Below are 12375 nucleotides of genomic sequence, written 5' to 3' on the forward strand. Positions count from 1 at the left end.
AGCAAGAGACCTGGGTTCAATTCCAGGCAGAGGGCGGAACCTTGGGCAAGTTTCCTTACTCCACACAGAGCCTAATAATAATCCCTCAAGAACAAAAACAATAATAAATTGGTCACTTCAATCCACGACTGTTTGTGGGACGCTGCTGTGTGCAATTGGCTGCCGCATTTCGCCCACAAAAATACAGTCAATTCACCTTACTGTATATTCTGTGAAGCGCTTTGAGACGTCGAGAAGACGTGAAAAGTGCTATATCAAATGCAAGTATTATTATTATTATAACACACAGAATATCTGTCACCTCGACAAGATGGGTTAATAATAAAAGGTGATGATCAAGGGAGCTGTGGTATGGACTGATGGGAGGAATGGGACCTGTGCTAAAAACGGCTACATTCCTATGTTCCTATGTTCCTTCACTCATCTATTTTCTCCATCTCTTTCGCTTTTCTATTAATTTATTATTAATTTTGCTCACAAAATATACAGTCAATTCACTTTACAGTATATCCTGCGAAGTGCTTTGAGACATCGCGATAACGTGATAAGGTGCTATATCAAATGCAAGGATTATTGTTATATCAAATGTAAGGATTATTATTATATTATTTTTATTGTAAAGCAATTGAGAAAAATGTAATTTTAAATCTGGGACGAGATTTGAAGTCATTGCCTCCTGTCTTCCCTTGTTTTACACAAGCAAAGGATCACTGTCAGTTCAGCAAATTGAAATGCAGATTATTCCCAGAGGATTACAACCTGTCTATAAAATGTAATTACCCCTGTGTGAATACCGGAATCCAATTTGATGCCAGATCCCAACAGTTTGCAGCTGATTTTCACTTGTGTTTGATTCAATATATGTGTTAAATTGACACTCACTCACAATCTGGTGAGGACGACAATTTTGAACTTGATCCTCTGAGAGATGGAGAGGGAAGAGTTGTGAAAGCCGACAAGCAGGGCATTGGCATAGTCGAGCCTGGATATAATGAAGGCATATACTGTAAAGTGAATTGACCGTATATTTTTTGGGTGAAACATGGCAGCCAATTGTACATAGCAGCGTCGCACAAACAGTTGTGGATTAAGTGGAGTGACCGAATTATTATTATTTAATTTTGTTGAATAGATTATTACCCCCGGAAAAGCGATCGGCCAATCGACTAACAACCAAGTTCCTACATACCGCTAAGCAAACAGAGGCATGTAGAGTAAGGAAACTTGTCCCATGTTTTGCCCTGCCCGGGAATCAAACCCAGGTCTCTTGCTTGAGAGGGGAGTGCTCCAATCACTAAACTACAGGACGTCACATGCGGAAACCCATCACCTAAAGGTAATCCAAACCAAACCGAGAATTCCATACATTCCACCTGCACATGGAAATCCCAGAGATAGATTGTTGGAATGGAATGCGCTCTCTCTCCCTGGAGGGACACATCAGTTTACCTGATTCTGGAAAGTATTAGAGCCAAGGCTTGGGGACCCCAGAGTGTATGTTGGGGTAACTGCTGCTGGACTCTAACCAGCTAAACCCACATAGCTTGCCATTGATAACTTAACTCACAATCTAGGTCTAGAATAATGCTCCAGTGCAGTGATGGGGAGCTCGGCATTGTCCGCCCTTCAGATGAGATTTTAAACTGAGATCCTGTCTGCCTGTTCAGGTGGATCTTAAAGATGCTATAGCGCTAATTGAAAAGAAAAGGGAGTCCTGGCCAACAAGCCTAAACCCCAGTTAAAATGGATCAATCACTTCATAAACAAAAACAGAAGTCACTGGGAACACTCAGCAGGTCAGGCGGCATCTATGGAGAAAGGAAAGTGAGTCAACATTTCAGGTCCACGACCCTTCTGAAGGGACATTGCTGTGCAATAATTAGCTTCCTAATTAATGCACAGCAATGTCTCGCGCTGGCCTACAAAAGTCACTGCACTTGACAGTAAATACTGTGAAGCGTTCTGAAGCATCTCGGCGATGTGATAAGGCGCTATATCAAACCAAAGGATTATTAAGATTGAACCACAAGCGAAAAAAAGCATCTGATTGGCATATTCAAGAAGACAACAATGTTGTCCCAGGCACCTCCATACCCATTAACCTAACCTCCATTAGTGCAAACCTAAAGCAAGCAGTAAGTTTTGCAAATAGTGCAGTGACACTTTGTGTTACAAGGGTAACATTTGTGGCATTCCATAAAGCGTTCCTAAAATGATTTAAGGAAGACCAGCAGGTGGTGCTCCTGGTCAAGACAGTGCTGTGTTCCTCTCAGGGTCCTAACACTTGCATTATGTGCGTCCCTGAGACCAGAGCGATTTTAATTTACCTTTAGGATCTCTGTTGACTCTAGGTTGTATCTGTGTCACTGTCACTGCCCTGGGCCTGATCTGACCGGGCAAAAAGTTAGCTGTTAACTTTTAACATTCCGCCCAATTTGGTCACTCAAATCACGGCTGTTTGTGGGACACTGCGGTGCACAATTGGCTGCCGTGTTTCGTTTCGCCCACAAAATACACAAGTCGCTCCACTTCACAGCATATAATTCTATGAAGTGTTTTGAGACGTCTCAACGATGTAATAAGGCGCTATATCAAATACAAGGATTATTATTATGATATTGCACGTCACATTTCTTGTATCCACCCCCAGTTACAGCTGGAGAGATTTTAAGTCGATTGGCCATTGCAGACTTTACCCCCTTGGGAAATTTTCAGATTCTTGTTTCAAATCATCGCAATTGTTTCCATTATTTTAATATGTTCATTGATCTGGAGAGATCGTCTGATATAAAAAAAACACAATCTTCTTTTGGATGAAGAGGAAACGTCCTTTCGTTTCAAGGTTTATTTTATTTCAGCAGAAATTGAAACTCGGGAACATTGAAGTGAGATTCTATCCCCGCCATCTGATGGGAGGAAGTGATTGAAATTCTTGCGACAGAGCAATGGGTCTGATCCTTCTCTTCATAGAATCATACAGCACAGAAGGAGGCCACTTGGCCCTTCGTGTCTTTGAAAAGAGCTATGCAAATCAATCCCACTCCCCCGGGCTCTCCCTGTAGCCCTGCAAACGTCCTCCCCAAATAGTTATCAATTTCTCTTTTAAAAGCTGCTATCGAATCGACTTCTACCATCCTTTCTTATCTCAGTTACACTTAATAATAGTGTAAATAATCCAGACAGCAACTTCTAGTCTATTTACCCTGGCAGGCCTTCAATCCCATCTCAGAGATCACTGAAGGTTAACACTCACGGCTTGTACTTACACAGAGTTATGGACCAAGTGGCTTCCATGTAGGTTCTATCAAACAGGTCATCAGCCCAACTAATGTGTGCTGCTGTTTATACTCCACATAAGCCCTCCTAACCCCTCTCCTATTGCCCTCTCCTACCCTTTCTATTCACTAGTCCCTCATGTCTGCAGCAAGTTTCTCTTAAATCACTGTGCATTTTTGCGTTAACCACAGTTTCCGGCAGTGAGTTCTACATTCTCACTGTCCTCTTCGTAAAAAAGTTTCTCTTAAACTCCCTATTGTGACAGCCCAGCTCAGTGTGTTTCAGTCTGGCTCAGTGTGTGACAGCCCGGCTCAGTGTGTGACAGCCCGGCTCAGTGTGTGTCAGTCTGGCTCAGTGTGTGACAGCCCGGCTCAGTGTGTGTGTCAGTCTGGCTCAGTGTGTGTCAGTCTGGCTCAGTGTGTGTGTCAGTCTGGCTCAGTGTGTGTCAGTCTGGCTCAGTGTGTGACAGCCCGGCTCAGTGTGTTTCAGTCTGGCTCAGTGTGTGACAGCCCGGCTCAGTGTGTGTCAGTCTGGCTCAGTGTGTGACAGCCCGGCTCAGTGTGTGACAGCCCGGCTCAGTGTGTTTCAGTCTGGCTCAGTGTGTGACAGCCCGGCTCAGTGTGTTTCAGTCTGGCTCAGTGTGTGACAGCCCAGCTCAGTGTGTGTGACAGCCCGGCTCAGTGTGTGTCAGTCTGGCTCAGTGTGTGTCAGTCTGGCTCAGTGTGTGTCAGTCTGGCTCAGTGTGTGTCAGTCTGGCTCAGTGTGTGTCAGCCCGGCTCAGTGTGTGACAGCCCGGCTCAGTGTGTGTGACAGCCCGGCTCAGTGTGTTTCAGTCTGGCTCAGTGTGTGACAGCCCGGCTCAGTGTGTGACAGCCCGGCTCAGTGTGTGTCAGTCTGGCTCAGTGTGTGTGACAGCCCGGCTCAGTGTGTGTGACAGCCCGGCTCAGTGTGTGTGACAGCCCGGCTCAGTGTGTGTCAGTCTGGCTCAGTGTGTGTCAGTCTGGCTCAGTGTGTGACAGCCCGGCTCAGTGTGTGTCAGTCTGGCTCAGTGTGTGACAGCCCGGCTCAGTGTGTGACAGCCCGGCTCAGTGTGTGTGACAGCCCGGCTCAGTGTGTTTCAGTCTGGCTCAGTGTGTGTGTCAGCCCGGCTCAGTGTGTGTGACAGCCCGGCTCAGTGTGTGTGACAGCCCGGCTCAGTGTGTGTGACAGCCCGGCTCAGTGTGTGTGACAGCCAGGCTCAGTGTGTGACAGCCAGGCTCAGTGTGTGTCAGTCTGGCTCAGTGTGTGTGACAGCCCGGCTCAGTGTGTGACAGCCAGGTTCAGTGTGTCTCAGTCTGGCTCAGTGTGTTTTTCAGTCTGGGACAGTGTGTGTGTCAGTCTGGCTCAGTGTGTGTGTCAGTCTGGCTCAGTGTGTGACAGCCTGGCTCACGGTTGTTTGTGGGATAATAGTGTGGGATAAATTGGCTGCTGCGCTCCCCCACAAACCATAGTCACTCCACTCTACAATGTATTCTGAAAAGCACTTTGAAAGATCTCAATGACATGACAAGGCGCTCTATCAAATTCATGGATTATTTATTTTTATGGCCACCCGTTTCCGTGCCTTTTCTCCACATCCCTCATATCCTTACCTATTAAGCATCTCCCTCCCTCTCTTGTGCCTTCATTAATTCTATTTATGGTCTTCACAGTCAGCGTGTTCCATACTCTTTCTCTGCGTGAATAGCAATTTTATGTACTCATTCTTCACTTAATGTTAATAATAAATAATTCAAATAATAATCAATATATTCAATGTAGCTCTTTTCACATCGGGAGGATCTCTTAAAGAGTTTCACAGGATTTACAGGATTTAGAAGTCTAGAGAGATTCGTAAGCAAATGAGGTAGACAAATTGCACACAGCAACATCCCATAAACAGCCATGAAATGAGAGACCAATTTTATCTGGGGTATTGTTGGCCAGAGAGAATCTCTCTTCTCTTTTCAAAGTGTATCATGGGAGATTTAACGTCAAAGTGAACAACCACAGAAAGGATATCAGGTTAATGTCTCACCCGAAGGATGGCACTTTGGACAATGCATCCCAACCCCTTGATCTCCAGTTGGCTCAGCTTCTCATCATAGCTGAGTCCTTCCATTGCAGCTATCATCCAGGTGAATATTGGCCAGACTTCCTCGAGGTTCAGTATCTTATTCCTCGGGTGGGACCCCCATCAACGTAGCACAACCAACGACTGATAAGCGAGACTTCATCCCTACGGTGCATCCCAGCAAGACATTGAATTCCCAGAGATAGATTGTGCGCTTTCTTTCTTTCTCTCTCTCTCTCTCTCTCTCCCTGGAGGGACTCAGCCTGCTTAACTAATTCCGGAAAGTATTAGGCACAGGTTGTCAAGAGACAAGGCTTGGGGACCCCAGAGTGTGTGTCGAGGTTCTGCTGGAATCTAACCAGCTAAATCCACAGAGCTTGCCATTGAGAGCGCTGTTTGGCAAGCTTTCCCGCTGCTTGTCCAGCTAGGAAGATTGAAATAAAATCACTGAAACCCAAAGACGTGTCTGTTGTAAACGATGGAGACTCACCAGAGTAGCCAGTGATGTCCATGGCTTTGAGGTTTCTGCACTTGATGACGGTTAGTGTCAGGCGGCCGGCGGTGGGCAGATAACAGAGAGAGAACATGATCTCACCCAGGTCCACGCTCTCCTGAGTAGAGAAGAAAAATAACATCAAAGTGTTGACTTAAAGGGTTGCAGCCCGAATCACTGAATCTGCAAAATCATGTCTGAAAATATCCTTCAAATGCCAAAGCTAATTAGTGAGAGAGAGAGAGAGAAAGCGAGAGTGAGGGTGTCTAAAATATAGGAGAGTGGTCAGACAGGAGACAGCTTTAGAGTTGTAAAGAGCAATTTTGGACCAAACACCAGGAAGTTTTTCATTACTCAGAGGGTAATCAATGAGTGGTTGTCAGGAAGGGTGGCTGGGGCTCGTTTAAGAATAAAGCAGCTCAATGCTGTGATGAGAAGACGGGTGGGTAGATGTTCTGGAGGGTTGGGTTCAGATTGGCTGACGGGGTTTCTTTATCTGAACCAACTTTGTGACCTGGTGAGGAATATCTTCTCTCAGAGATTGGTACGAACTTTGTGGCAAGTGGCAATTGAGGCTGGATTTGTGTTGTGGTCAGCCAGGTGTCTGACACACACACGGAAACCCGTCAACATGTTTAAGAGTCTTCGAACCAAATTACTGAATGCTCCACAAGAGCCTGGCTTCTGTTTGATTTCGATTTCAAGATCTTCACACTCGTCCACAAATCCCTTCACACCTTCCTACCTCTTTGACCTGCTTCCTCCCCACTCCTCTACCTGCCATCTCCGCTCGGCTGGCTCCGGCCTTCTGCTTAACCCTTTTGCCCTCTGCTCCACCATCATCAGCCGTGCTTTCCGCCATTATGCCACAAAACTTCAGAACTCTCTAGCCCATTCCCCCCGGCTTGATCCCTTCTTCCCCTCTTTTAGATTATACTCGGCATAAGGGGAGTGGGGGGAAACAGAGCACCAGCACAGGCACAAAGGACCAAATGGAATATATGTGTCGAAATATTCCACAATTCTCTTTGTTCAGCTCATGCTGAATCAATGTCACGGCTCAGGGGGCTATGATGGGCATGGAACACAACAACAACTACTTGCATTTATATAGCACCCCTCACAAAGGGTAGAGTCCCAGAGCGCTTGACGGTGGCGGAGCATGATACTGAGCCATGGGGAGGGGGGAGATGACCATAGGCATGGTGAAGAGAAAGGTCTTCAGGTGCGATCTGAAGATGGGGAAGGATAGAGGAAGAGTTGTCCAGAGTTTCGGGACCTAGTGGCTGAAAGGGGGCCACCAATGGTGGAATAGAGGGCATGAGAGACAAGCAGGAGGCTGGAGCCAGTCGAGCGGAGGCAGCGGGTGGTAGGTTGGCTACAGCAGGGGTCCGGAGGGCAGGAGGGTGACCAAAGACTTGGTCGAAGAGGAGGGTCTTGAGACGGGCCTTGAAAAAGGCAAGGGACTGTGGGGTGGAGTTCCTGAGGGTGGGGGCAGAGTGGCTGAAGGCGCGGGTGCCAATCGAACCCGTTCAAGCTATAAAACCGTGCATTGACACAGCCCTTAGCCACAGCAGGTCACAGGCTAATGTGAAAGCTGTAATCAGATCTTTAGGCTCAATAAAACTGGTTTAAACGCTCAACTTTTCACTCTGTGCTTAATTGGTTTCTTTTCCTGTAACTCTTTGCCGATAAAAGGCCCCGAGCTGTCTATTAGCCTAAATATTGCAAGTCACCCTGAGCGGAGTAGAGAGGCTGATGTCACTGCACTCCTCGCTCTCTGTATTTATAGCACAATGGCTGGACAATTTGCCAGGAGTTAAGTCAAACACTGCTATTTAGAACTATCTAGTTAGCCCTCCTCCCCCCAGCCTTTCCTCTCTCAGAGATGGGACAGGGAGCGATGGAGTCCTGCAGCTTAGTGATTGGAGCACTCGTCTCTCAAGTGAGTAGACCTATGTTCGATTCCCGGCAGGGCGAAACGTTGGGCAAGTTTACTTACTCCACACACCTCTGTTTACCTAGCAGGAAGTAGGAACCCGGTTGTTAGCCGATTGGAGGATCGCTTTTCTGGGGGTAAAAATCCCTTAAAGCAAACAAATAATAATAATAATAATTTGGTCACTCAATCCACGACTGCTTGTGGGATGCTGCTGTGCTCAATTGGCTGCCCTGTTTCGCCCACAAAGTATATAGTCAATTCATTTTACAGTATATTCTGTGAAGCGTTTTGAGACGTCTTGAAGACCGTGATAAGGTGCTATATGAAAAGCAAGGATGTTTATTATAAGATGGGGCAGATTCAAATAGGTTTTTCCTGTAGCTCAATAAGTCACTGACACGCATCTAATACAGAAATCAGTCTGGCCACACATTAATATAATAATCCTTTCATTTGATATAGCGCCTTATCACTTCATAGAGACCCTCTCTGTTTAAACGTGGCCTGAAACCCTACCTCTTCCAATAGCCTTTGGCCTATGGCCCTCTGCCCCCTTTGGTTGGGAGGAAACGTCAACACTCTTCACAGGATTTACTATAAACTGCAGTGACTGTATTTTGTATTTTGAACAAGACAGACAATTTGCGCATAGCCATGTCACACTGACAGCCATGAAGTGAATAACTACTATTATTTGGAGGATTGTTGGCCAGGACACTGGGAGAAACTCCCTCCTCTTTAATGTCCACCTCAACAGGTCCTCAGTTAATGTCTCATTGGAAGGACGACATTTCTGACAATGCTGGACTCTCCTGACATTACTCTGGAGCGTCAGCCTGGACTGTTGGGCTTCAGCCCACAGCCTAACTCAGTAGTGAGAGTAGTAAGCCAAGCTGACACACCATGTAAAAAGGCCCTTCAGTCATTTGAGCTCATCAACAACAACAACAATAGCTTACATTTATATAGCACCCCTCACACAGCAGACCGCTTGGCACAATGCCGAGCTGAGGGGAGGTGACCATAGCCACGATCAAAGAGGAAATCTTCAGGCGCGATCTGAAGATGGGAAAGGAAAGGACAAGGCCGAGGGATAGAGGAAGAGCGTTTTCGGGGCATAGTGGCAGAATGCGCGCCCACGGATGGTGGAATGGATGGTACAAGGGACATGTAGGAGGCCAGAGCCAGTCGAGCAGAGGCAGCGTGTAGTGGGTTCAGAAGCAAGCAGGTCAGATTTCTTTTATTATTCCAGAATGTCCATCCTAACATCCTGCATTCACAGCGTCGAGCTGTTGTTTCTATAGTTTGAAAAGTGAATGTCTTACAGGTCGGGTCAAGTTCAATCCCTGGCACAAACATCCACTGCCTGTTACCTGACTCGGATTCCCAATCAATTGCCAGTCATAACCTAGATTTATCATCACCTAGATGTTGAATGTCAAATAAAGAACTAGTGGCTATCCTGCATGGGGTGGGGAGGTGGGGGGGGAGGTAAGCAGGATCTGCTTGGAGCTGAAGTGGCTGCAAGGTGACATATTTGGCTACGGAATGTCAGAATCAAGCCAGCCCTCCGTGATAGTCTCTAATCCAGTTCCTGAGCCAAGCAGGTCTGCAGAATTCCAGTACACTGCTGATGACAGCCTGGCTTATCGGGAGGAGTTGGAAGGGCAGACTTGTCATTGGGGGCAGTAAGTCATCCCACTCAGCGTCTATTAACCCTGCAAACGAAAGCCCTAACATGTAAGGTGGTCCTAGCTGGAATTAGGTAAGCAGGATGTGTCCCTCCAGGGAGAGACTGTGCATTCCATTCCAACAATCTATCTCTTGAATTTCCATGTGTAAGTGGTGTGCATTTCACTCACAAATTATACAGTCAATTCACTTTACAGGATATTCTGTGAAGCGCTTTGAGATGTCTCGAATAATAAGGCGCTATATCAAATGCAAGGATTATTCTTATTATATGCATGGAATTCTCAGCTTGGTTTGGATACTCTTAACAACGGTGATGGATTTCTGCACGTGTCAGATACACAGCTGATCCCCAGAAAGCTAAAAAAAAACTATATTTCCTATCAGAAATGTCCAGGAAGGATCTGTCCATGTGCCACTAACAATATCATTCTGTTGCGGAGTATAGTCAATTGCTTGGGACTAGTTGCAGAGAGGATTTGAGTTCAATTGTTTGCCTTTTAAAATCAGTCACGCATTGTTACTCCATAGAGACCCTCAAGCCCACAATTGGCCACCCAAGCAACTGGCTATCATTTAACTTCTGGGCTGCAGTCAATCAGGATAAGGTAGTAACAGCCGTGGGCCATTTCAAAGTGAAAGTGACGTTTCAAATCAACTGAAGTGAAAATGGAAAATTCCAGAGGAGCAGAGTCACTCGCTGTACGAAAACAAGGTAAACAGGAACCTAAGCTGGACGGCTAACTCAATTCATTTTAGATCTCCAGATATCAACAACTGCTGCGGGAAATTGGCTGCTGCGTTTCGCCCACAAAATATACAGTCCATCCACTTTACAATCCATATATTCCGTGAAGCGCTTTGAGACGTCTCAATGAAGTGATAAGGCACTGTATCAAGTGCAAGGAGATTATTATTAAGGGCAGGTTTTCTTTCTCCACACGCCTTTGTTTATCTCATAGTAAGTAGGAACCCGGTTGTTTGTCAATTGGCGGATCGCTTTCCGGAAAAAAATTTGGTCACTCGATGGCTGTATGTGGGACACTGCTGTGCATAATTGGCCATTGCGTTTTGCCCACAACACACACAGTAATGACACTTTATAGTATATTCTGTGAAGCGCTTTGAGACGCCTCAATGACGTGATGAGGCGCAATATCTAATGCAAGGATTAATATTATCATCATTATGATACTCAGGCTGTATATTGCTCTGGTCAGGCCACACTTTGAACACTGCACACAGCTCTGGTGACTGTGACATCAGGGGCTGCCCAGGCCATAGAGACAGTGCAGAGGATGATCCCCAGTGTTAGAGGAATGAGCTGTGACTCTGAGCAATAACTGGACAAGCTATTCAGCCTTGAGAGAAAACAATTCAGATGAGACTTTATCGAGGTGGATGAGTTATATATTGGATTGACAAAATAAACCCAGCTTTACTTTTTCAATCCCATTAAAAATGTTATACATCTCTATAAGGTCCCCTCTGAGATATTATCTCTCAAGATACTCTGAAAAGACAGAGATTTACAGTGAATGACAGTGTGAAAGAGTCACACTCTTTCCCTCAGTGAGTGTGTGAAGGGAGATGAGAAAGGTAAGTGAGGGTGAGATACAATCTGTAATAGACAGTAAGAGGCAAAGACTCAGAGAGAAATTGACAAGAGAAGTCATTTTGACAGTAATACAGAGAACAACCCACAGAAAGGCAGGGTAGAGATAGAGAGGGGGACAGTGATGGGAGAGAAGGGTGGAGAGACACAGAGACAGACAAACAACAGGCATCCATTCCCAAATAAACCCCATGTTCCCAGATAAGCTCTCCTTCCTACTGCCCATCCTGAGATGACCCACTTTACTAATAATTAAATAATAATCCTGTCTTCACCACCCTTCTCTTGGTATCTGTTTTGCTCTCCTTCCTCTATCTCTCTCCAATTCCCATCTTGCTGGGGTTTTCTCTCTATCTGTAAAATGCTCTCAGACATTACCCTATTCATTACCTGCACTAAACTCCACATGGTCTGTCTACCAAAGGATTGACTTCAAGATCCTCATGCCCCAGCACCTACCTATCTCTCTGATCTCATGGAGTCCTCATAGTGTATTGGTTAGCGAGCTCGCCCCACAAGCGAGAGGACCCGGGTTCCTGGGCAGAGTGAAACTTTAGGCAAATTACCTTACTCCACACGCTTCTGTTTACCTAGCAGTAAATAGGAACCCAGTTGTTAGTCGATTAGTAGATTGCTTTCCAGGGGTAACAGACCCTTCAAATTTTTTTGACAGTGTAGAAAGATGCCACTCGTCTCATTGTGCCTGTTGAGACTCTGTCTTCCCTGTCTATATCCCCCCTTACACATTGAATCATACTTTTTTGTTTGTCAGCCTGGCTCAGTCGTTAGCACTCTCGCCTCGGAGTCAGAAGGTTGTGAGTTCAAGCCCCACGTCAGGACTTGGAAACCATTTGATCTATGCTGATGCTTCAGTGCTATGCTGGAGAGATTCCGTCCTTTGGATGAGATGTTAAGCCAAGGTCCTGTCTGCTTGCTCAGGTGGATCTTAAAGATGTTAAAGAAACTCCCTACTCTTTTCAAATAACTCCTTAGAATCTGTACTGTCCACCTGAACAAGAAGATGGGACCTTGGCTTAACATCTTGCCCAAAGGACAGCACCTCTGACAGTGTAGTATTTACCCTTTCACCCTCCCTCCTTTTCCTCCCCCAAATCTGCACAACCACAACATTCCTACCCAGATGTTGAAAAGTTGGTTTGCTACTGAGAGAGAGAAGTAATGATTCTTGACACAGGAAAGCTCTCACACACTGAATAACTCACTCAGCTGGCTGCCACATCCATTAGCTAACACAATGAGACACA

At 45.9% G+C, this 12375-nt stretch overlaps 1 protein-coding gene across 1 annotated transcript in view; it reads right to left on the minus strand.

Annotated features, from left to right (window-relative positions):
* LOC103186079 (synaptotagmin-6) overlaps positions 1-12375 on the minus strand; it is a 74045-nt gene that overhangs the window by 9908 nt on the left and 51762 nt on the right. The window contains exon 5 of the mRNA XM_042342260.1: positions 5859-5979. Within this exon, the coding sequence (XP_042198194.1) occupies positions 5859-5979 (121 nt within the window). The remainder of the gene's footprint in view (positions 1-5858; positions 5980-12375) is intronic.

This window comes from Callorhinchus milii, unplaced genomic scaffold (assembly GCF_018977255.1).
Source record: "Callorhinchus milii isolate IMCB2004 unplaced genomic scaffold, IMCB_Cmil_1.0 Scaffold19, whole genome shotgun sequence".
Classification (NCBI taxonomy): Eukaryota; Metazoa; Chordata; class Chondrichthyes; order Chimaeriformes; family Callorhinchidae; genus Callorhinchus; species Callorhinchus milii.